This window comes from Topomyia yanbarensis, chromosome 1 (assembly GCF_030247195.1).
Source record: "Topomyia yanbarensis strain Yona2022 chromosome 1, ASM3024719v1, whole genome shotgun sequence".
NCBI lineage: Eukaryota > Metazoa > Arthropoda > Insecta > Diptera > Culicidae > Topomyia > Topomyia yanbarensis.
The window spans coordinates 25,331,349-25,357,636 of record NC_080670.1 but is presented as its reverse complement, the minus strand read 5'-3'; the positions used below and the strand labels follow the sequence as shown (position 1 = coordinate 25,357,636).

At 38.4% G+C, this 26,288-nt stretch overlaps 4 protein-coding genes across 4 annotated transcripts; 2 read left to right on the top strand and 2 right to left on the bottom strand.

Moving 5' to 3' along the window:
- Positions 1 to 11,093: 11,093 nt before the first annotated feature.
- LOC131694489 (omega-amidase NIT2-like) lies at positions 11,094 to 11,930 on the bottom strand. The gene has a single exon (XM_058983024.1). It carries the CDS (start codon positions 11,928 to 11,930, stop codon positions 11,094 to 11,096), a length of 837 nt encoding a protein of 278 aa, XP_058839007.1.
- A 2,344-nt stretch (positions 11,931 to 14,274) lies between these two features.
- On the bottom strand, positions 14,275 to 15,459 carry LOC131677134 (omega-amidase NIT2-like). The gene is made up of 2 exons (XM_058956758.1): positions 14,945 to 15,459; positions 14,275 to 14,883 (listed from the first exon to the last, which is right to left on the bottom strand). Exons 1-2 carry the CDS (start codon positions 15,281 to 15,283, stop codon positions 14,392 to 14,394), a joined length of 831 nt encoding a protein of 276 aa, XP_058812741.1. The 5' UTR covers positions 15,284 to 15,459; the 3' UTR covers positions 14,275 to 14,391.
- A 210-nt stretch (positions 15,460 to 15,669) lies between these two features.
- Positions 15,670 to 16,950, top strand: LOC131677133 (omega-amidase NIT2-like). The gene is made up of 2 exons (XM_058956757.1): positions 15,670 to 16,273; positions 16,332 to 16,950. The coding sequence occupies exons 1-2, from the start codon at positions 15,926 to 15,928 to the stop codon at positions 16,830 to 16,832; spliced, it is 849 nt and encodes a 282-aa protein (XP_058812740.1). The 5' UTR covers positions 15,670 to 15,925; the 3' UTR covers positions 16,833 to 16,950.
- Positions 16,951 to 22,509: 5,559 nt separating this feature from the next.
- On the top strand, positions 22,510 to 23,733 carry LOC131677132 (omega-amidase NIT2-like). The gene is made up of 2 exons (XM_058956756.1): positions 22,510 to 22,723; positions 22,783 to 23,733. The coding sequence occupies exons 1-2, from the start codon at positions 22,705 to 22,707 to the stop codon at positions 23,613 to 23,615; spliced, it is 852 nt and encodes a 283-aa protein (XP_058812739.1). The 5' UTR covers positions 22,510 to 22,704; the 3' UTR covers positions 23,616 to 23,733.
- The last annotated feature ends 2,555 nt before the right edge of the window (positions 23,734 to 26,288 follow it).

The following is a 26,288-nucleotide window of genomic DNA, read 5'->3' as shown; positions in this document are numbered from 1 at the left end:
AATCCGTAAGTGATTTGATGGCCATTTTCCTCGTTAAACCATAAGACAAACTTATAATTTTCATATGAGATACTTGCGGCGCAAAGTCATAAGCGATTCTTATAGATTTCAATAGTTATTTTTCCTCGGTGTTGAAGAAAATTTCCTTCTAGTCACTAATGTCGTTTTCGATTGAGAACCTAGACACTAACGCAGGTTAGTTGCTTCAAACCTGGGACGGGACCTGCGGATTCGTGTTTTCTTATTCTTTCTTTTTGTTTGTTATATCTTACCTTTTCGATTCACACACACTTATACTTGGTGTAGTTCAAGAAATGACATGACTTTTTTAAAGAACAAACAAGAATTGAACTTTCAATTATTTTTTGTGAATCCATTATCATGAAGTGCAAGGTCAAAAATTGCGGTCGTAGTAAAGCGAAAAATCCGGAGATGACTTTTCACCATTTTCCGGTGAATCCCGATTTGTGAGAACAGTGGGAGAAGTTCACAAGAATTAACGATCTCGAAATTAATGAAAGCACTATCATCTCCACTATCATTATTGATCTAATGATTAATTTATTGAAATATTTGAAAAAAAGTTAGCATTTACTTAATTTCAAATAGAATACTCCCCATATTAATCACTCTGAGGACAGCCGGTTCAATCTGACATTTGCGTGCTGGATCAATTTGACACGCGTTTTTTCCGCAGGTCCCGTCCCAGCTTCAAACAAACGTTTTTAATGGAACTGAGTTGGGTTCTCGCAAAACAGCGGTAGTGCGAGCGAACCCGAAATATATTTCAGGTTGGAACCCAACTCGGTTTTCAGTTCAGTGGAGCATAACCTAGGTTCGAAACTGGCTTCAAACAAACGGTGTGACAGCATATAGTTCCGAAACTGAGTTAGTTTCTGCCTCAAGCGAAAACGACATAAGTGACGTGACTGTGAGAATAGGGTAACCAACCAATTTTGGATCCCTAGAGGAAGTGAAATTACATGAACGTCAAAAAATGTTTGCTTGCCTATGTTTTTTAATGCAATACATGCATGAGTCTGCTCCATAATTACTGTTCTTGAAAGAAAACTGGATGTTTTATACATTGACATAAACTCGAAAATGACATTTCTTCACAGCATGAATTTTTCACATTTCGGACCCTTCCACACTAATTTAGACAGTGTTCCAAGCATATTTTGGACACACAGAACGTGACTGAATATATTTTGGAAACAGTGAAGTTTTTTCTACTAAACTGACCTACTGACTTGTTCTCTTTGCAGTATATTTAATGCATGAAAGAAGAACATAAGCAAATCAGTGACTGCCAATCAAAAATGGTACATTAATCTTTATATGGAAGGCTTCTAAACTAAATTAGTTCTATCATTTTGAGAAATAGAAAAACTTTCGGCACAGAGAACAGACATCCATGATCGAACAAAAATATTTAAAAAACGTGTGTAAACATTTCAATTAATATACGAAAAACACTAGCGCTGCCACACCAACCTATCCCAACTATCCGTCAAATCGATTCTGGAACCGGTTCGAAATCCTGGATGGATTCAGCATGGAATCTAGCTCAAAGAAAACAACCGATTCCGACTCTATCGGTTGACGCATTTGAGCTGGAATTCATGCTGGAAGTCCGAATCGGTTCCGGACTAGTTTGACTGGGTAGAGGAATAACCGCTGTCAATTTTGTCGCACTCAGCCACAAAAAAAAAACATGACGACAGTAGCGCACCTGGTTTAGATATCCAAACTACCTTCGAAACCGTTAGAGATTTTACACAAGTTGAATGCTGAAGATGGACGTCTGTTCTCTGTGCTTTCGGTACAATTGGGTTACTGCAGACTAAACAAAGCAGCATTAAATGTTATGCAATAGAGTTAACAATAATATATTTCGTGTAACAATTCATCTGGAGCAGTATTATGGAGTAACATCCTCAAGTGGATGATAAATCAAGGTTCAAAGTTCGTCAGGAATCTTCTTGTATTAAATATTAATTTTTTTGTTTACGAGGTTGCTTCTTGTTATTCTTTCTAAGCTCAGTTTTTCTTTATTTCTCTTCCTTTACTTTCCTTTTTACTTCAGTTTTCGCCTTGTGGTATTCAACTGTTCGGCGCAATGTTAAAACAGCAGGACTACGTCGCTTGAATCGTGATGTTCCTATTCGTGGGAGTGTTTCAGGCGATTCTAGGAATTCAGCAAGCACACTCTTATTATCATTATTTATCTGTGATATGTCTCTTAGATTTGTCAACATTTGGCTCGTCGAATTCAACAAATTCGAACTACAATTGTTCTTCAACATGGATTTCAGAAGTCTCCTCTTTGGTCATATTATGGTCTTCAATGAAATGTTCCTCAATCGTTTGATTTTCGACATTTATTGGTTTGAACATTTTTAAATAATTTAACCAAAAAGAGCAGGCGACGAAATTTTTCACTTTTTGATTATTCTAACTCGATAAAGAAATAGCTGTCAAGAAAGAAAATCGAGGGGTGTCCAAAATAGGTTGACATCAATTTTTTAAGACATATTGTGGACACCATTTATTTAAATTTTTTAGATAAAACATTGCGAAGAAACCTTTTCAAACACGTAACATGCATAATACCAAATCAGACAAACTAATTAAATCGATAAAAAAAATTATAATTGTACATTTAAATCCTATTTGAAAATGTATCATTTCCACCGGTTCCTCTTGGCTATTGTTGAATTATGAAACGTTTTCGGTGATATTTTTGAAAGCTGTGGATTCGGTTTAATTTTAAACAATTAGAGATGAAATAGTGATATTGAAGCTTAATAGACAACCCAATGAATGTAATTGCTGCATCAAACCAAACAAATGAAGAGAAACTTGGCAGTGTAGGAGGCTAATACATTACCAGGGTCCAAAATATGTAGGGGTCCAAATTAGGTTGGTTACCCTAGGGCCTCTGGTAATTTTCCTCATTCACATAGTGAACCGATACAGGATGTAGTGGCGCCTTATCCAACCCTCAAATATGAGAGATCAATGTGGCGAATGACTGTTTCAAACTGAAAAGGGCGTGTTTCGGAAGCATGTATTTGGTTTAGTTCAACAAATACTTCTGTTTACATTTTAAATAGAAACATTGTTGAATCAAAATAAAACTTGTTAGATCTAACTGATCCCTTTGTTAAAAACCAACAGAATCTTTGTTTAATTTCAACGAAATTTCAGTTGTTCTCTCCTTTGGTTGATACAAAAGATTTGTTTTTGTTTCTTTAAACTTGTTTGTTCGGTTAAACTTATCATGATTTTGTTGTTTCAAACGAAATATTTGTTGAAACTACTGAAAAGCCAACAAATGAATTAGTTGGTAATTTCAACCAACAGTATTGATTGAATCAAACCTGAATCTCGCTAAAACATGGTTTTATCTGGAACGGAATCTCGCAGCAGTAGAACCACATTAGAACAAGGAACAATTGCGATTTTTTCGATTGCAAACGGATCCCAAACAAAAAGGTGGCGTGATCGAAGTCTTGTACATATGTTCCTGTCTTGTAAGTTTGCTGGAAACAAAAGATTTGTTTTGTTTTGCTGATTCAGACCGATAACGGAGCGACTTTCCTTTTTTAATGTTTGCATCATTAGATATTCGCAACCCTCATGCTGATTTTCGTCCTCCCATCAAACCATGCCATTTTCTCGTTGGCGTTTCTAAACACGATGGTTTTGTAACAAATTTGATTTGAGGATATAACTTTTATCTTTAAAACATTTAGTAATTTTAGTGGATTGGATAACAATACTTTCTTAAAAGCAATGCCACATAATGCTGAACATTTACGATTGACAACTCTCTTGTTCGTTTGGAATGACATTGACAGTTAAATTCTCGACAAACATATGATTACGGCCTAAAAGCCAACTGTCAAAATCCACTTTGAATGGAAATTTCGGACGAACCGTTACACGCAAATCACAAATGTTGGTAGTAAACGAAAGAGAAAAGTTTTCTCTTTCATAAACTGTTGTGAACTGTGTTCGACTAGCAACGGTTTGTCCGGAATTTCCATTCTAAGTCGATTTTGACAGTTGGCTTTTAGGCCGTAATCATATGTTTGTCGAGAGTTGGAATTCCTAAGGAAACATGGTGTCACTTTGTTATTCTAGTCTCTTTAGTGGTACTCGTCTTCTTTCTTCTTCTTGTTCTAGTTATTCACTGTCGGCCAATTTCCGCCATGAGGCGAAACAGGTGACTCCCAGAGATGATGTTTAAAGAGATGCGCGAAGACTGGAGCCAAAAGTTCCAATCGAACCCAAAACACCGGCTCCAAACTAGAGCACTCTAGTTAGAGTGTGGCCAAGAGGCCATGACGTATCCAAACGAACATGGAATTTGACGTATACACAATAGAAATGTGAGATTTTATTATAAGCGCGACAATACGAAGAGTCGCAGATTTGACAGACACAAAGCAGATTCAAGATAATCTGCATAAGGTGTATGCATGTGTGTACAATAATATTATTGGTGGCAAACACCTTGAGAACCTCAAAAAGGCTAAAAGCACTAGTTTCTATTCTCAAAACTTGGGCTTTTACGTCACTTGCAGTTTGACAAGACTAAAATTGACAAGACCATAATTTGATGTTGGAACGGTCTATCCCGGCTGGATGTTGTTGGCTCGAATCAAAACTTGTCGAAAGTAAACAAAGTTCATTTCATATCGTCAACCCGGCGCCCAGGTGGTGAAATCGTTAGAATTCTACGGGGTGCTGGAGCGTTGCCAGAAAATTTTTATTTCCAGATTAAATTTTACTAAACTTCCCAGTTAAGCTCAGCCGAAATGCTGGCTGGTTCTAATTCGTATTCCGGCTCCGGTGACACAACCGATTCTAGTTAGAATATTTAAAGGGTACTATTTCGATGCGGCTTAGCCGCATAATCGACGCCTAGGCACTGAAGCGACGCAAAGCCGCTGAGGATCCGCCGGGCGAGGTGGCCACTGGACCGCCGTCGGAAGCAAGCGAACCTGTGATCAGTGATGTCCCTATCCTCTGTGCAGTAAAGAGAAATTGAAATTACTCCCCACACTCTGGCAAGCAAAACGAGAGCGCTTCTCTTTCGCTCATATACACCACCGTATTTGATATGTGTAAGCGCACGTTGATGGCAGAGGTAAATTTTCATACACCCAACACTGGAACGATCTAGAGTGTGGAGAAGAGCTCTTAAAATTCTCTGTGGCGCGCTCAGATAAATTCGCCACCGCGCGCGCCCCAGAGTCGCTGTGGTGTATTCACTGGCGTGGTTTCACTGGCGTGTATTCACTGGCGTGTGATCTTTGGTTTGTTTTCGTCTTAGAAGCGGCAGTGCGGGCGAGATTGATTTAATTTGCACAGTTTGTTGCGTTGTGTTGTGTGGATGGCGGTGGCTTATTTCAAGCTTATATATTTTCTACTGAAGATTTCATAGTTGCTTGGTAAAGCTTGCGAGTTTATAGAGTGTTGTTACACTACCGTGGGAAACCTGAAGTATTCGAGCCTAGGGGCAAACAAGGAAAACGTTTTACGAATCAATGTATCGGCTGGTATAAACAAAGTTTTATAATGATCTGTAGTATCAGATTAATCGTATAACAGATGTAAGACGGGATTTGTATATCCACATTAGGAACGGCCTATTTTTCGTTCGACTAAATAACTCAATGGTAATTTTACTTATTTTGATTGCGAATTTGGCGACGCCAAAAAGTAAAGTGATCCATTACAAGTAATGTCCTGGTATTACACACGTTCTCGATTATTATCATACGCAGGCATTGTAATTCTCTCTCACTCACGCGAGAAGAGGCTTATCCGATGTCCAACTTTTCCGAGATAAAGTCCACATAAAACAAGATAACGTTCACGAGAATTCACATTGTTACTTGTTTTTTTCTGTAGCGCGTTATTAAAAATAATGACGTGCCAATTTAGAAGCGCTTCTATTTGCCGGTACAGTGCTTTCAAGGGGTTACAACACTGTAGATTTTTTAAAACATTTAATTTTTATTTATTGGTTGAATTTTGTTTACTGGTGCTTTAGGATGCTGAAAATGATATTCCAAAAAATGAATCGCGAAAACAATAAATAAATATTCAAAATTTTTCGCAACACCTCTTATGTATACCTCGAGTATACTGAAAACGTTAACCGTGTTTTTGTCGAAATAATTTTTTTTTGATCTGGCCGGAAATGTAACTCGAACAAATGATTTTTGATGAGCCTAAAATTTTTACAGCATGTTCACGATTACTTTCTCCAGCGATGTACGTGGGATAATTTTTTCATTGCATAATTTTTTGATAAGCAAATTTTGTGTCGATTTTTAACACATTTTCAGCGTTTTTCGACTAAAAAATGTGCATTTTCGCGAAAAATCAAGACATAGAAAAAATCTTACGTATGCTGCTTGCTGTCGTTCTAAGAAGTTTAAAAAGCTTTGGTTTTTGGCTCTGAATCAAAAATTACGGGACATAGAGTTCCGGCCGTGGACCGCTTCCAAAAAAAAACTCCCCGACGGGAAAGTGCTGCACAGCCGCCATCTTGTGACGAAATTACTCGAATAAATCATTTTTTTTTGCAATAAAGTAATGTTATATATCTCATTAACCCTCTGGAAGTCGCGCTTATGGCCCACTGAACGAGCAGCCGCTGATGCTTTAAGACGGGTTTGCTAGATTTTCAGAGCAGCGTGCACTGCCGGAAAGTTAAACAAGATCTCGATTCATCTCATTATTGCGTCAAGAAAAATTCCCGAAATATGCCTATTTTTCGTGCTCTATAGTGGTGTAACCCCTCAATAATTAGTTCTGGAATCTTTTGACGGCATTTTTCTTCTGTGCCATCATTTACATAAATTAGCTGGTTTTCTCTCGAATTTCCATGCGATGGAATAATAAGAGAGAGAATTAAAATTAAAACCTAACATGTTCAGGTACGAGTATAGCAAAGAAGTTCAAAATGGCAAATCCACCGTCTTTGCAGTACATACTAAATTGTTCCAAAGAACGTTTATCTGTTTACCGTGTTTTTATAATTTGTAAAACTTATAATATTAAGTTTATGTATCAGAGGATGTTTATGACCTCACCGAATAAAAATCTTCTTGTGTAAACCTTGAACCTATAGTTGATTTCGTGACGCGAGGATGTGCTTTTGTTTTCATTTCGATCCGCAAAAGGAATACGATCTACGTTTATCCCAAAAATTAACGTAAACTTCGTATTCTAACATATATTAATCAATTCACCTGTAAGTATATTCATGCATACACTTCGAATCGAGTACATTTCCGTCATTTTTATTCTTAGTCCAATTAGGTGATTTAAATTTTCTGATAAACAGAAATATATGATTTGATTCCTGATGAAATAAGTTTTTAAGGATATTTAGTAATATTATATTAGACAATACTAATTATCCTCAACATATTCCATTTTCTTCTCAAAATTTATCAATTTCGAATGCTCTAGTAATGCTAACAAAGTAAATACATAATAGTTCAATAGTTCCGCACTTAAGGTGTGAGTCGCATTTTAGTCATGCTTGGGTCAGCAAAAGCTAAATATTTTACGCTTTTTGGCTATTCTCGAGCGACGTAGCGATACAAAAAAATATTTCGTTCTAGTTCTAATATAATTTTTTTGAAAATCTACACTTTTACTGCATTACAACGATAGCATTAATTAGACTAATAATATAGTGCAATAAAAGCAGAATGTTGAAAGTTGTTATACGTGTCTTATGAACTGCCCTAGAATTTTAATTGCAAATATGGGAAATCATTCAACGTATCTTTGGTATGTGTGCAAAGAACTAGAATATTTGAGTGAAAATTCTGCTAAAAAATCGATGAAAAGTTCTATGGGCGATGTCAATATATTAAACGAAAGCATTTAATCCCAAAAATGATAACAAATGTTAAGATTGTTTATTAATCAATTTATGTATGTGAAACTTCTTGTACCATTACACACAGAAAAAAATGTTGGTAAAAATAAGAGTTTTTCACACTTAGCAAAAAACAACCAACGCAGTTTAAAAATAAAACTTTGGTTTTGAGTACTATTCTTCATTTGCTTAAAAGGAAAACTTTTACTTTGATTATTATTCTTGATTAATTTAAAAGTTTTACTTTCAACCTAATAGTTGGCGTTGGTTGTTTTTTGCTAAGAGCGGAACACTCTTATTTTTACAAATATTTTTTTTCTGTGTTTATCACTACCATGTATCATTAATATAGCCATTGCTAATTACGGTTCCTATGGGACATGCAACTATAGATACATTAGCTCAACTATATATAACTTTCATATTCGGTCATACAAACAACGGATTGTTAAGAACCGGCCACCATACCAGAATTTGCTTTTATCCATATACGTGTCTTATATATATATATATATATATATATATATATATATATATATATATATATATATATATATATATATATATATATATATATATATATATATATATATATATATATATATATATATATATATATATATATATATATATATATATATATATATATATATATATATATATATATATATATATATATATATTTTGACAACATACCATTCAAGCACCATTTTAATTCTGTCGATTGATGATTTTTTTTACACGATGGCTTCTGAAGAAAGCTTCGTTGACACTGAAGTAGCCTGACGCTTTATCCTATTGATCTATCGCCGTAATATTATAGAACGTAGTTTTTTATATCATGTTAATCTACAGGTTTTTGGACTCTTTGAAAATCCCTCGGAAATCCCCTGTTCGAAGATCGTGCAAGATGTTTTCATAGGGCGAACTTTTTTCTATATTTTCGTTGATATAAAAGTTCGCAAGCGATCTTTTCTTCTTCCGATATTTGCTTGAACCGAATAATGTTCCCAAACATCGGCACTCTTGAAGTTCACTGACGATTTTTTCCGTAGCGATATTTTATATCAGTGAACTTTTTATTAGAAAATCGGCGAGGAAAACATTCTGTTGTGAACATTGATATTTTGAAATTATCCCAACACTACCTTTTTGATAAAACACCTCATTCAAGAAAGTTATAATGAGGAATAATTTATCACACAAAAATCGCTTGTTTAAACTTGACGAAACACCTTACTTGTTACTTGAAAATACGAAAATTTCACAGAGATTGACAGAGATTCCGACAGATACTACCAGATGCCTAATACTTTGTTTTGCTGTTGATATTACGTGCAATGAATCCGTGCATTATAATTACGGTCTAAAATACTAACTGACGCAAAAATCTAGAATACGTATAATAAACATTGTTGCTGCTGACCCATTTATAACATCCTTTTATGGAACACAAGATTCATTGTTCATTTAAAATAAGCGTGAACACTAGTGGCCTTTTTTCTTGACCCCGAAACTGAGCCAATTTATTTCGCTCATTGACGCGCAGACTCCCGGTCCTAGCTCCTATGCTCTTGAAACATTCGCTTTCGCCTGCTGTTTAAACGATTTCCACGCAAAATAATAGACAAATAAACAAATGAATAACGGGTGTACGCTCAATTGTGATGTTGTATGTAAATTAATTATCGTCACAAGCGTATACCTAATTTTACTGAATATGTCAAGCCTGTTGACGAAATCTAAGATTTCGTTTTAAACTTGTAGGATTAAGTTATAATAAAACTATCAATACTTATAACACGAGTTTGCATATCAGGTGCCTCTGGTCATTATAAAACTCTCTATACGATGATACGTAAAAAGTTTTCCCAATTTGCTCCGAGGACCGAGTACTTTTAGTTTTGCAGGTAGTGTAACAATACTTTATAAACTCGTTCGCTTTACCAAGCAACTTGTATGAAATGTTCAGTAGAAAATAATATAAGCTTGAAATAAGCTACCACCATCCACACAACAAATGCAAATCAAATCAATCTCACTCGCAATGCCGCTTGTAAGACGAAAACAAACCAAAGATCACACGCCAGTGAATACACGCCAGTGAAACCACGCCAGTGAAACCACGCCAGTGAATACACCACAGCGACTCTGGGGCGCGCGCGGTGGTGACTTTATCTGAGCGCGCCACAGAGAATTTAAAGAGCAAGAGAGCACGGTTATCTCGCACCCAACTACCTCAACACCAGCGCACACTTGAAATCGGTCTATACAGCTCCGAAAGAAAGAGCGTTCTGCTTTTTTCTGTGGTGTGTGATCATTGTATCCTCTGTGTAGGCATCACACTTACGCGCCAGTGCATCACTAGGGTGAAATGCCATCACTGCCTGTGATCCACTCGTTTGCCCGGCTTACTCAAACATAGGGGCTATCCCTAGTTTAAGTCCGACTGATCGGACAGCACGCGCAAAAGCGATGTGGCGTAGCCACATTGGGTGGTGGACACAAAATAAAATTAAAATGAACACTCCGGATGAACCTATCGTCTATTGACCTTTCGACGAGTTATGATTCGAGTCAATAATATGGGCCCCATGATGTGTTTGACAGCTCGCAGTTTTAAGATCACTCGCACTTTGAAAGTGCGGAGTCCAAGTTAGTGGGAAGTGCGCAATACTTTCATCATTATATGTTACAATTAATTTAAAAAAACGCTAAAAAAATTATTTCCGTAATTATTATTATATTTTAACAGCCCTTAATGCATTATTCCTCGCATTCTTTTGAAATTTAACTCAATGCCTCAAATTATTCTGAATCTGCTCTATTTGCAATAATTTCAGGACATACCAACAGATCGTTCCGTACCATCTGGATTTGGTTTCGTATGCCAACGACAATATTTTTTTTTTTAAATTGGACAATCCGTAAGACGTTTATGATCAACTGATTATTTCTTCTGAAGTTACTCGGGTGTGCGCGAAATTCGCCAAAAAACGTCGATTCGATCCAATATCAAACGAACCTGATCAATGATAGGTTCGTCGGAAGGGTTTTGTCTGTTCTCAGGAGCGGAGCAACCCGCCACTGAATTGTCAAACAAACGTCTTGTGGATTGCCTAATATGCACAACACGCTATTAATATGATATCCCTAACCAGTACGTCTCCAACGCTTACTCCAGCGTGTGCAGTTCGTACAAATCAGTTCGCTTCTGGTACACCACCGGTATCTGTTTTCGAATCTCGGTGCACACGTTGAAATCCAGCTCAGCGGACAGCATAGTCGGTCCTTCCTTGCCGTGGCACACCACCCGGCCCCAGGGATCGCAAATGGTCGAATAGCCATACACGACGTAATCCTTGCTAACATCCCGTGCCGGGGAGCAAAGCACCACAAACATACTGTTGTCCAGCGCCCGAGCCTGAGCGATCAATTCGAAATGCATCGGCCCAGTGAAGACGTCGAATGCAGACGGGAAAACCAACAGATCGCAACCCAACTGTTGATAAACAGCGGCAAATTCGGCGAACCGTTGATCGTAGCAAATGCCCAGGCCAACCTTCAGCTCACCGATGTTAAACGTGAAGAACTGATTACCCGCCGTTAGCACACTGGATTCCTTAAAGGTACACACTCCGGGAATGTCCATATCGAACAAATGCATCTTCCGATACTTTCCCATAAACTGACCCTTGGGTCCCCACACGGGACAGGTATTGTACAGCTTGTCGCCATCTTTTTCCGGGAACGTTCCTCCAATCAGGTAGATTCCCAGCTCCGAAGCCACGTTGGACAAAGCCACGGATGTTTCCCCTTTCGGTATAAACTCGGCCGTCCTCGCGAATTCCGCTGTGCTGTAAGTCGAATTCCAACACTCCGGCAGAACAACCAGCTGGGCCCGCTTATCCTTGACCACCGTTCGGATCAAATTGATCGCGTTTGCGATTGCTTCCTTCTTGGTCGGGAAGCCGTCCAGCTGGAGTAGAGCGATCCTCAAAGTCGGCGCCATTTGTGTAGCTTAGGCAGAACACCGGCGATGGATGAACTGAAACTGCCAAATGTTGATGCTACCGTTTATATAGGTCTTCAGGGGGAATACAGCTTATCGCTTCTCGATGATAGTGCAATCTTCGTGGGGCAGGGTGGTAAACCAGCGAAATATCAACAGTAGGTCATTGTTGATAGACCATGTTGTCATTGTTTTTTTTGTTTCACGAATCTACTGTTATTTACATTTACCAGATTGGACTATTCTGCTTGGTTAGTTAGGGACACTGTGAACTCGCTGGTTGGGCCACATAACCTCCGTATTTGGCAGGAGCACCACTTCTTGCTTCTGCGACTCACTTATCTCGTCGGATCACCACGGCAAGAATGAAAGTAACAGTTTCTTTTGTCCTCTTTCGACGAGTCACATAATTTGAAAAGCGCTGTTTTTGTCACACTCAGCATACTGAGTAGCTATCGTGGTTCAAAATAGCAATCTTCCTCAACATTAATTTGTTCAAACCAGACAAGGTACAAATTTGTTAAGAGTCACCGAAAACATGTAAATTGATTTGTGAAAAATTTCGGGTCGGTCTTTAACTTTAGAAAATAATTTTCTAATTTTTGCTAATATGTTGAATTTACGTTCGGATAAGCCACTCAAAATACAATGCTAGTTCAGCGTATTCCCACAGCGAGAGTAGTTGACACTAGATTTGGACGTTTTTCACCCAGTGCTTAAGAAGGGGCACCTGGTGTAAAGTGTTCGAACCGAAAGTTATTTTGCTTTACGATATTTGGGGAAAGGCAACAATGGAGCTTTTGTGTAATGTTAAGATCTATTTATACATTCATTGAGCAGGAAAAAATTATGTTCAGTCACGCAGATACGCACATACGAACGTTCCAAGAGTATACGTCCAACCATTTCCACGTCGAGGAGTGCCGCGATGAACACGATAACTCTTGATAGAATGGTCTGACACGATAAATCCAGTAAGAATTGTAAAGCTTAGATTTGTAGTTACTCGATGAGCCAAAAAAAGGTAGTTCGAGTTTCGGAAAATGACTTCATGAAAACTAAAAAAAAAAATACTTTACTGTAAAATTCGCAAACTTTCCTGCAAAATAGTAAAGAGAAAAAAAAAATTAATCAGTTTTCTGTGTTTCATCGACAGGCTACACATATTGTGCATTCTAAAAAAATCAAATCAATTCATTGATTAGTTTTAAATTAAAAGTTCGACAATTTGAAAAAAAACGCGCTTTCGAGATAACGCTATTAAAGGGTGTCCCGCATCAACCCAGTTAAACTCATTCCGGAACCGGTTCGGATTTCTGAATGGAGTCATTATGGATTCCAAATCAAATGCAACAACCGATTCCGACTCAGAATCGGTTGTTGCATTTGATTTGGAATCCATAATGACTCCATTCAGGATTCCGAATCAAATTCCGAATGGTTTGACCGGGAAATTGCATCACGGAAAAAAACGCTGTCGATAACCCATTGGGTATTTTTCTTGAAAATTTCATTAAAAGTAGTGTAGAGTGTATTGTTTACACAGTATTTTTATCGCTGTCAGTTTTTCGAAATAGCTGCCGTTAGATTGAAATCTGCGTGTTATAGTAAATACACGCGAGAAATGCAAGGCTGTTTAAAACAAAAGAAGGTCACCGAGATTGCAGGAGACTATTCTAGAGGCTCAATACTAACAAGTCAAAAAAAGAAGTCGATTTTTTGCCCTATATACCAGACGCCCCGCTTAACAAACAAATTGAACGTGTAAGGGCCGCTAAATACTACTTGACGTCAAATTTCGACATCCAGGTACTTTTAGGGTAGTCGTTAAAGTTGCCACCATCCGGATTTGACGCGAAGACTTCGGTATTAGGAAACGATATCCGATCCTTTGATTTTTACGTCAATTTATCCGGGCCTATGATATATGATTATACTTATAACTTTCCCCACATCTTTCAAGATAAAGTCCCAAGCACTATAACGTAGCCTAATATCTGCATTAGATCTAGATATAAAGCAGTCTTAAAGCGCCGCTGAACCATATATCCTGATATAATGCCAGTATTATGCCAGAAAAGGCGAAAATATAGTTCTATTACTGCGCAGAGACTTACAACCCGTTTGTGCGGTACTAATGCTTGTAATCGACGGGGGTAATTACAATTTCATTTTAGTTACAATGGAAATTTCTTTTTATAAGATAATCATCGCCATATATGTAACTTGTACTCAACTCCATGACAAAGAAAGGAAAGTTCGGTAAAGCACGGTGTCATCAACTGATTCGTAACGCTACATCAGACATTGAAACTTCCTAGCCACAATCATTGAAACTCTCCGCTATCAATAATCCCCGGTAGAACATAAATTATTTTTATTATCACAATTTATGAACCTATTACACTATGCACTTGGTAATAAAATTCCGTTGATGCAGCACAATAACTTCTCGGACAGTTCACTTCTTAACAACTAGCTCATACAAATCTTCCCGCTTCTGCTTCAGTACCGGGATCTGCTCGCGCACTTCCTTCAGCGTTTTAAGCACTAAATCGGCCACCACGATTTCCTGAAACTCGGTCCCCATTTGAATGATTTGACCCCATGGATCAACGACCAGCGAGTGTCCGTGGCAAATCAGTTCCGCGTGCGAATCCCTAGCAGGTGAACAGAACGCAACAAACACCTGATTATCTAAGGCACGACCTCTGGCCAACAGTTCCCAGTGCATCTCTCCGGTGTAGGCATCGCAAGCGGCTGGGTAAATCAGCAAATCGCAACCCATCTGTCGATAGGCAGCGGCAAATTCCGGAAAACGCATATCCCAGCAAACACCCAGTCCGATTTTGGTTTCCCCGACGAAGAACGTTGTGTAACAGTTGCCACGGGTGATCACCTGGGATTCATCAACGGCAAATTGTTCGGGGATGTTTGCGTTGCGTAGGTGGACCTGTATGACAAGAATAACATACAATAATGGTTACACCATTATTGTAGAACCGGATACTAACCTTACGATGTTTTGCCACCAGCTCACCATCGGGTCCCCAAACCGTGCAAGTATTGTACAGCTTTCCACAGAAAATCTCCGCAATAGAACCTCCAACAATGTAAACACCAAAATTACTAGCTGCCCGGCTCAGTGCTTGACAGGTGAGTCCGAGTGGTACTTCTTCAGCACTGGCTTCGAAACTATGCCCATTATAGGGACAGTTGAAACTTTCCGGTAGCACAACCACATTGGCGTCCTTTTCCTTCTTGGCGATCCGAATCAAATCTACAGCATTCTTTAAAATCTTCTCCTTCGGTCCAGCAATTCTCAGCTGAATCAGCGCTATTCTGATGACCATCTTTACGGTTCTGCGGCTGTCAAGAATCTACTGACCGAAAGAACTAACGATCGGAAGCTGCCTGTCTCAATTATATGTATACCACTGACCTCGCTAGAGGCCAACTGCACTCGATCGACACATTCGGTCCGCAAGTGATCCTCTCTTTGATAACGACACCGGCTGACACGAATACAGCAGCCGGAATCACTTGATAGCGATTGTGTGGCAGGGTAGGATGAATAATCGTTTGGCGTCATGCACTGTACAATGTATGTATATAGAGCTGTTTCTGACATAAGGAAAGGACGCTTTTGTTTTTCGCGTCGATCTCGTGGTCATCCCGATCGGCGATGGCGGGCGATGAGTGATGATCGGTTCGGTTTTGTTTTGATCGGTATGTCTCGGTAGCGGTAAACATCGGGGAATAAATAGATTGATCGGTGAGTCGCATCTTGTTCCAATTATAAAACATGAAAGAAAAACGAAAGTGAATTGAACTCAGCTTCGGTTGACATGATATAAAGCTAATTTGGCTGTTATGGAAGTATCAAATTCAATGAAACAACCACACATCTTGATAGCATATCTATTTTCTTTATTTAAATAAAACTGCGCTGATAACGAACCCGTATTCAGTACGGTTACAAGAGCGACACACGAATGATGTCCATTCGAATAGCACTAATCCAGCTTCGAGTTGTCGGATCAAAACGAGAAATTCTCCGCAAAGCCGTAGAAAGCATACAAACAGCGGTTAATGACAAATTAGCCACTGTAGTGGTACTACCCGAAAGCTTCAACTGTCCATATGACGAGGAAGCGCTTAAACAAAGTGCAGAGAGAATTCCATCCGGTGAGACCAGCGAAACATTATCCAAAGCAGCTAAAGATTTTGGAGTTTATGTTGTGGGCGGATCGATTGTTGAAACCAGTTCTGATGATGGACTACTTTACAATACTTGTGTAGTTTGGAATCCGTCCGGTCAAATGGTGGCTAAGTATAGAAAAGTATTTCTTTACATCTCAAAAACAAGAAAAGGAGATCTAACAATAAATATTTGCCTAGATACATTTAGGGGACGCCAACAGCTCTTCCAAACCAATCATTCAAGAATCGGCACTTTTCACCGCTGGGAACTCGTTCGCAACATTCCAAGTCGGATCGGTGAAATTCGGCCTAGGAATCTGTTGGGATATGCGTTTTCCGGAGATGGCCTCGATTTATCGACAGCTAGGCTGCGCAGCGCTCATCTATCCATCTCTGTGCGATGTGAAAACTGGTGAGCTACACTGGGAACTACTGGCCAGGAGTAGAGCTTTAGACTATCAAATGTTCGTAGCTTTCTGTTCGCCGGCAAAGAATTCAGCAGCAAAGCTGGTGGCATTCGGACATTCTTTAGTTGCCGATCCTTGGGGGAAAACGATTGCCATGGGGAGCGAAGGGGAAGAAATTGTCGTTGCTGATTTGAAGCTGGATCTGCTTGCAGCGGTTCGGTTGCAGATTCCGGTATCACAACAGCGACGGGATGACTTATACGAGGTGCGGAATAAAACAAGAATGGACTGAAATAGATTTCAGTTAATATTGTAAATGTTTTTGATCAAGACTGAAATCCGAGTTAGCTTATCTTTCGACTATGGGAACGTTCTTATTCAAATCAAACCGAAAAATTTTGACAAACATTAGTGTGATCAATAAAAGAAGAATAAAATTCTTATTTTTTAAATACATCGATAAAACTCAACTTTCTAAATGTAGCAATATATATGTCCTTTAAAGCTTCAGGTTGATTTATTATTTTTATACGAAAAAGTGAAACACGTCCTTATTTGATACTATCGGCACAGACTAACAGACATAACACTATGAGGGAATTCCCTAAAAACATCGATCCCACAATTTTCCCAGAACACTAGCTCCACCTTTTATTCACAGTCCCAAACACTCATTTACTGGTGGGTTAACCCTCAGGTTTGGGAACGATTTTTCACTAGTGGTCTATCCCCCATATGCTTGTTCATATGTCAGTGGCGCCATAATTTCAAATGTGGTCACAGTTTCAACTATAAATATATTTAAAATGACCGTTAAAGCGGGCGAAGCTTTGTTTTTGAGTGTTATGTCTTTTAGTCTGTGCTGATAATTCGAATGCTGCAGTCATGGAAGACGCATATTGCCCCGAAGGGTTTGATCTGTCATACAACGTTTACTTACTACGAGATCAGAAAGCAAACTGACAATTTTTTCATGTGTTCTGCTTTTATACGTGTGTCGCGTTTCATTGGATGACAAAGGGGCAGTCCTAGCGAAGCTCGCTCCTTGGTAGAATTGTACGGGCCAATACTCCATGATTGGCCCGTACAATCTATTTAAACGACATTAGCCGGAGTTGTATCAGCCACTTAAAATAGACATCTTCACCCTTATCCTTTTGTTGAGTTAACTGTCAAAGATGTGACAAAAATCAAAGTCAAGTAAGACCGATAGCACAGACTAACAGACATAACACTCAAAAACAAAGCTTCGCCCGCTTTAACGGTCATTTTAAATATATTTATAGTTGGGACTTTGACCACATTTGAAATTATGGCGCCACTGACATATGTGGGATAGACCACTAGTGAAAAATCGTTCCCAAACCTGAAGGGTAACCCACCAGTAAATGAGTGTTTGGGACTGTGAATAAAAGGTGGAGCTAGTGTTCTGGGAAAATTGTCGGATCGATGTTTTTTAGGGAATTCCCTCATAGTGTTATGTCTGTTAGTCTGTGTTAACAGTCTACGTGTATTCTACTTCACTTCAGTTATGTCCCAGACATTACCCAACCATCTTTTTTAACATGTTGGAAATTTTATTTCATTCCAAACCAAATGTGGTTACTAATACTGATTTCCATGAAATTAGGTTATTATGTATTACACAAGGAATTCCACGAAGATCCGCCCGAAAATCTCTAAGATCGTGACCGACCATCTTAGATTCCGATAAAACTATACAGGTTTAACCCACAGTTTAAAAAGAACAGTTGCGCAAAGACTGAAGCAAATCTACCTATTGAACACTCAAACGTCTACCTATCGGACACGAAGAACAATGCTAGAATGCGTGGGGAGTATCGTTATTATGTGATTATAATTATGAGAAAAAAATCAATGATGTAATATTAACATTATTTAAAACCAGGAATATTTCGCTTAATGACAATTATTAAAAAATATATGTTCACTGATATTCAAATTTGGCACTATTTCAAACACCGGAACAGCTCTGGGTAATGTTAATAATTTTCCACCGACAGTGGAAATATGAAGGTATTTCTCATAGTTAAAGTGCAGCTAAAATTTTGACAAATTTGTGTATGCATTCCACTTATACATATGTACTTATTCAAATTTATCTTACGCTGCAAATTCGATTGTTTTTTGTCACACCCCAATCAGACGACAAGCGGCAAAAATCAATGCATTTCGTTCTTAGTTGCGGATCAGTTGAGAACCGGAAAAAGCTTAAATTCTTTATACGATGTTATTTATCGTACTGATTTTTACAAAATAAAACTAAACACTTAATTTTAAATTTTTAAATGCGCAAAGTTAACTTCTAACTGAAGCGTTCGGGTGAAGTCATTTGAAATTTAACTAAAAATAAAAGGTTGCCAAAATTTAAAAAAGACCTATAATTGGTCCAATGTTGCCAATCCTCTTTACGCAACTCCTAAGACAAGACATGACAATAGAGGGGGTCGTTTTTGTTCCAATTTTACGTCAGAATGTTCCAGCTCCTGATTGGTTGATTCTGACTTTTTGCACCGTACGCAATGTTACTGCAGGGATAGCGAAATGATGTTTGGCAGTGTTGCTATATTTAGTGGAAAATAATGTAATTACTTTTGGCAAATAATATTATTATCGTTAAAAGAGTAAAAATGAATAAATGAAGCAGAAATTTTGCGACAAAGTAGAACAAGTATCTACCACACGTTTGCCATATACGTGGTTAATTATTTTAAACAAAGATAAGACAGCAACCAAACCGTAATCTAAAATTTGTCAGAGAATGGTTTCATCAAACCTTACTAAACACCCATGACATGGAAAAACGGTGCCCTTTATTAATATAATGGATTCAAGATACAAAATATTGCAGGCATAAAATAAATTAACAAGAATCCATTTTCATTTTAAAAAAATAGCAACACTGTTCGGAAGATTTCGGCAGGGTGGAAATCTGCGAAAAGAAGAATGTCGAATGAAAAATAAGAAGCCGATTGTCACGTCTTGTCTTAGCGCAACTCTACTATTATGGCGATTTCGCTTGAACCTGAAACTGAGTCAGGTTCTAACCCCAACCGCTGTCAGTTCATACATTTTGACAGCAGTTGGGGTTAGGAACTGACTCAGTTTCGCCTCAAACGAAAACCACATTAAAAACTCTGGTTTAACCGGCATGGAAGACTAAACATTTTCCACAGTCAATAAGATTATTTTGACTCAAGCGCAATTTTTTAAAAAGGGTGTAGACGTTTCTACGTGCAATAATTTCAATTTTTTTGTTCGATTGCACTATTTTATACAATAAAACTATCTGAGAACGAGTTACAGGAAATGAAAACTTCTGCACGAAAAAAATATACACTGAAACAAAATTTGTGTCATTTTTCACAAAAACAAAAATTCATGATAAAATTTCAATTTGCAAAAAAAAATTCTAATTTTTTATATTTTGTCAACAAAAACCTAAAGAGAAAAGAAACATTTTGAATGTGATTTCATGATGGAGAAATTATCACCAAAATTTTTTTTTCTAACAATAACTTTATACATGTTTTTAAATTTCATACTAATTGGCATAGAAAACTGTAATTTTATTACAGAATATAATTCTAAATATCATTTTAAATCAAAATGTATTTAACAAATATCTTGCAAAATGCGATAGTTTTCGAGATGTTAGGAATTTTGCTCCAACAAGAACAATTAATTCATGTAATTAAGTCCTTTTTAAAAGTTATTCGCGTTACCCCATCATAAAATGTCAAAAGTCTAATGTTTATCGTTTTACAGACATAAAAGAAGCTTTTTCAGTGTATTTGGATCATGGAAGCGGTCAGCGTGGCAAGCAGAAAGTTAGCAAAAGTTGAGCAAAGCGAAATTGATGCTGGCAGAGTTTCTGCGAGCATTTTGCGCGATTTGTGCGAGAATTCTGGCAACGAATTCGCTCAAATGCAACAACCGTTTCTGACAGAAGCGGTTAAACCAACCGATGCTGCTCATTTTTATCCAGAATCGAGCCAGAAATGTACGGCCAAGATCTCTGCACGCTTCCTGCCACATCTTTGTCAGATGTTTTGCTCGATTCGTGCTAAATTCTACCAGGTAGGAATTGCCAGGATCTTTGCACAGTTTATGTCCGAGTGATGCCAGGGTTTAGCTCGGTTCCTGTGAAAATTTGCCAGAAAACGCGAGCGAATCCGATTTCGCCCTAGCTCAACTAACCCGACAGGATACGCGCAGAAATCTGACAGGGCTGCCAAACCGAGACTTACAGAAATCTAGCAGAGCGGTCTCCAGAAAATTTGCTCACTGGGGAGAAGCTTTAAATAAAAAAAGTTTTCCTAACAACAACTTTGACAAATTTTCATAATTCATACTTTTTGCAGTCAAAAGTAGAATTTTATTTTTGAATATGATTCCAAACGCCATTTTTAATCAAAATTCTTAAAACAAAATTTTTCTGAAATGTAGTTCTCGAGATATTTTAAATTTTGTTTTAACAACCCAATTATTTTGTTTTATTACGACCTTTTCAGAAGTTATTCGCGTTTCTCCATCAACAGCAATTAGTTTTTCGTAAGGCCCATAACATTTCCTGTAACTTTCCCATTGACATCAAGGCGATATTGTAAACCATTTGAAAGCTATATGAAAACAATCAAAGTATTATTCAACCATAGGATCTGATGATTAAACCACAGACTAACAGACATAACACTATGAGGGAATTCCCTCAAAAAACATCAATTCGGCAGTTTTCCCAGAACACTAGCTCCACCTTTTATTCACAGTCCCAAACACTCATTTGCTGGTGGGTCACCCCTCAGGTTTAAGAACAATTTTTCACTAGTGGTCTATCCCTCATACGCTTGCTTATATGTCAATGGCACGATAATTGCAAATGTGGCCACAGTCCCAACTACAAATATATTTGAAGTGACCGTTAAAGCGAGCGAAGCATTGTTTTCGAGGGTTATGTCTGTTAGTCTGTGCCCTAAGTGTAACATTTGTCCTGGCCAGACGGATAGCATCGAGCACCACCTATTCAAATGCAGCGAAAACAAACTCATTTGGACTTACCAACGAAGCGTTTTTCTGGGCATGGATCGACGGCTTTTACAGCTGCAACATGAGGACTGGATATACCCGGTCTTCCAACAACAAAATAGACGCACCCGCCAGCAAATCCTCAAAGAAATTTCGTCAATGTTATGCTACATGACAAGCGTACCAGCAAATGAGAAGAATGTGAATAACTAAATTTTATTTGACATGTAATTAAAAATTAGAAACCAGGACAATAAGTTTTACAAAAAAATTAACAATGGTCTTTATCAGTCATAGAACAGCAGATATTTGGGATAATCCATAAATGACGTAGCATTATATGGGGGGGGGGGGAGTATTGTATTTTGTGATGATGTGTGACGACAGGGGGGTAGGGGGTCATGTCATGCTACGTAGATTTTTAAAAGGGAATAACTAATATCGTTTTTTATTTATTTTTTAATTTTTGCGGAGACAAGTGGGGGGTAGAATTACCGTCAAGCTACGTAATTACCAGGGGAGGTATTTAAAGGTTTGTGACGAAATGCTACGATGGGGGAAGGGGGTGTTGAAAATCACTCAAAAAATGCTACGTCATTTATGGATCGTCCCTTACGGTTATTACAGTTTCTACATTATTCGATGACAATGCGAGACATTTGTTCACTCATTTGGTATTTGTTCGACTGAGCCGATGTGAACTGCGCCACACTTTAGAACGCATACTAGTGACAATTGTTACTATAAACTGTCCGTGTCCGATAGTCAAAGTACTGTTTTAGGCAGGGTGTTTGTATTTGCTAAGGAAAGACCTATCTGATGCGCATGTACCATTCCACCGCACCCTCTGGAGGAACTATTACTAGAGTAGCAAAAATGGGAACTTGTTCGTAGAAAAGCTTTCTTGCGCTAATAAAGCTTTTCAATATGATAACGAATCTGAAGTGCAGACGATCAGTGTATATATTTTAAAAGACTGCCACCACTACCGCAAGTGATTGGTAAACAAATCCGTCGCAAGAAATTTAATTTACGTATTTCTTATCATAGGCACTAATATTTGTGTAGCGACCAAACAACTGATAAGAGTTTTGTTTCGTAACATTAACTTCGGTGCTATGCAAAACATGGCTAGAGGTAGGTATGATAAATCGACGCAAATTCAATGAGTTCACCTAACAAAAGATCCGTTCTAGCCGGTTTCCGCATCGCTCTACTCCAGCTGAAGGTCGGTGCAAACAAAGCTGAAAACGTAAAAAATGCCCTGCTGAAGATACGTAGCGCTGCGCAGGAACATGGAGCCCGGATCGTAGCACTACCGGAATGTTTCAACTCACCGTACGGAACGCAACATTTCGCCCAGTATGCGGAGGAGATCCCCGCCGGCGAAACCAGTCAAAGTTTGTCGGCTGTGGCGAAACAGTTGGGCATCTACCTGATAGGCGGTACCATCCCGGAGAAGATTGGAACGGAAAATAAGATCTACAACACTTGCACGGTTTGGTCCCCGGAAGGGTCTCTGATGGCGACGTACCGTAAAATTCATCTGTTCGACATCGATATACCCGGGGGAATCACGTTCCGTGAGTCGGATGTGCTCACCGGCGGTGAACAGTTGGCCGTTATTCCCGTCGATGGTGCTAAGATTGGCATAGGAATCTGTTACGATATTCGGTTCGACGAACTGGCACGTATTTACCGGAACCAGGGTTGTGATATGTTGATTTATCCGGGAGCTTTCAATATGAAAACGGGCCCGTTGCACTGGGAACTTCTGGCCAGGGCTAGAGCCACTGATACTCAGTCGTATGTGGCAACGATTTCTCCGGCAAGGGACAAATCAGCCGGCTACGTAGCATGGGGTCACTCGATGGTGGTTGACCCTTGGGCAAAGGTTGTGGCGTCGGCTAAGGAAGGCGAAGAGATGGTTCTGGCGGATGTGAATCTAAAGACGGTGGACGAAGTACGTGAGCAGATTCCGATTTTCCGTCAGAGAAGAACGGATTTGTACGAAACTAAACTGCTGTGAAATTGATCACTGGAATATGGACGGCTTCACTAATTTTAGTGATGATGATCCCAGGGTTTGGGTATATAACGCGAATGTTAATTATGTCGTTACGTGTAAATAAAACAATGATTAATTTTTGATTACTGTTTCTAGGTTGAAGCCCCAATTTTACGCTGAAGCTTTACTATTGCAATGAATCGGTATTCAAATTGTTTAAAAATTTATAGTACGGTGCCAATGCATGCATGAGAAAGCAGTGACTATCGATTTTTCCTAACTAAACATTTAGAACAAAGTATTTAATTTGCTGCTATGACAAACTGATGAAAATTTGCACAGCAATGACTCTAATCCTATTCAAATAATCACACTTATTCTTGTTTACGACGAATGCGAGATTCGTTCGAAAGCGATTCGAACGAATAGTAAGCCCATTTGATTTCGCTGTCGTAAACGGGAATACAAGCCACTTTCGAACGAATCCTGCATTCGTGGTAAACAAGAATAAGCGTGAATACTTAACATTACAGTTCTGGATCACCCAAGGACTACTTTTTTGCCACTTTTAATGCCTTAACAATCCCCGAAAAATTGGCCAAAATTTAGTATACATCAACCCTTATCAATAAGAGTAAACAAATTCTTGGAAATGCTATTCTAGATCATTAATAGACATGAAAAGCGTCTCTTACAAACCGTACAAATTTCGGAAGATAACGACCTTGTACAAACATAACTCACCTCACAGACCATTTTCGTATCAATATAAATAGGTTCGGAACAAACATGCAACCGAAAATAACTGAGTCAACTGCTCCGTCATTGTAAAGGAACCGTATTCCTCGAAACAGGACTGCTTGTTGACAAATCTAGCATCATCTCCGCTGCAGCTCTTCAGTCAGGAGTAGGTCATCCTCCAATCAGGTATGCTATAAATACTCATCGGGTTGAACTAGCAAAACTGGATCAAGCGGTAGAACGCCACGGTGCTGTTGCTTGAAATACATCTACATCATGCACAAAGCCCATATGTAACCGAGTAGGACGCTGGTACGCTGTGGCGACAAACGGAATCTGACCTAGTTGAGAGAATGCATTCTCAGTTCAGCATAACCAGCATAAATAATTCATAGAGCATCTTGCTGCGTCTGCTTCCGTCCGCTCTTCGTCTGTATTTTCGTCCGTTTAATTTGATCAGTTTGCTCGAAAGTCGCCTCCGGGTGGGTCAACCATACATTGTGGATTGAAAGAAAATCCGATTTTGCCGATTGGTTCGTTAATCTATTGTTACTGTTTGGGGCAATTCTCTGGATGGACAAGCAAACAATAACATATTTATATCTTTTTCGGATGAACTTTTCTGTGGCTCTAGGATGGGGATCTTAGTCGGTTTCTTTGGTAGTTGAATACATATTTGAAACAATACATACCCAAAAAAGGAACAGATTAAATCATTCGTGTCTGTAAACTAAGTCAAGGCTATAATAAACCAACATTTGGTAAAGCTGAACCGCTTGCAAAAAATATTTCGCAACTGTAAGGTGTCTGAAATGATCAATTTATGAATGTCTGCTTCAAAACGCCCGAGTCTGGAATTAGAAACGTGCGAACAAAGCATTGTTTTGAACGTGCTGTAATTATTGATGCATACACATGCCGGTGCAGTATGGAAACACCATTCAGGCGATAGCCGAACTAAATCCAGATGTAAATGCACGTATCCCTCTAGATTTTCACCTGCAATAATGTATAAAGTAGGGTGTTATAATGCCGAATAAATTACGTGCAACCCAAATTGTTTCATGAACCCGGTCTTTAGCTTGAAGCATCCTAATAATTATAATGCATACCACCCACTCAGTGTACATCGATTGCTGCAATTCTAATTCACAAGAGACTACACGTTTCGCGGTGTACGTGAAAGCTATTATAACAGTTAATTTAATGAAAGTTAAAACGCGAAATGTAATTAGAATGAATGTTAAATTATCATTATTAATTCAATAAGTAACCATCATTACCTGGTAAATTCTGCCGGGAAATTCCTATCCATTCAGCAGAACATATAAATGCGAACATAATATGGTTGTCGACTGAATATCCAAGGAACGGTCGAATGGCCAACATTATGCACAAATTCAAACAGCATAAATATGGAATCCATGGTGATCTATTTCCTAATTTCACAACTCAGGATGAGCTTTAGTGAACGAGTGATTTCATTCAGTTGCGAGAGATTGAAGCCAAAAAAGCTGCAAAATACCTATTTTGATACGCGGTAAAAAGCTCTACAGGACCTGTTCCGGCAATTATCCAGCTGAATTTTCAGATTGAATATCTGTATTTCGAAAAATACATCCGTTATTTCTGTGATCGTCGTTATTTGTCAAGGGATAGCGTTTATTTTTTTCTGGAATTTAATTCTCGATATCTCAAAGTTTTTTGGCATCACTGCAATAGTCATTTTTACAGCTCCGTTCGATAAATAAATTTGAGATGTTAAAAACAGTCAAAAGTGAATAGAAAAACTAATAAGTGACCAGTTTTGAAGAAGTTCTTCAATTGTGTAGTTAAATTTCGAGGATAGATGAATGGTTTAGGTGCACAGGAAGTGACTGGAAAATAGGTTTGTTCCAGTACACGAAAGTTACTCCGGAGCAAACATGAGCAAAAAATAGTTCTAGAGAAAAT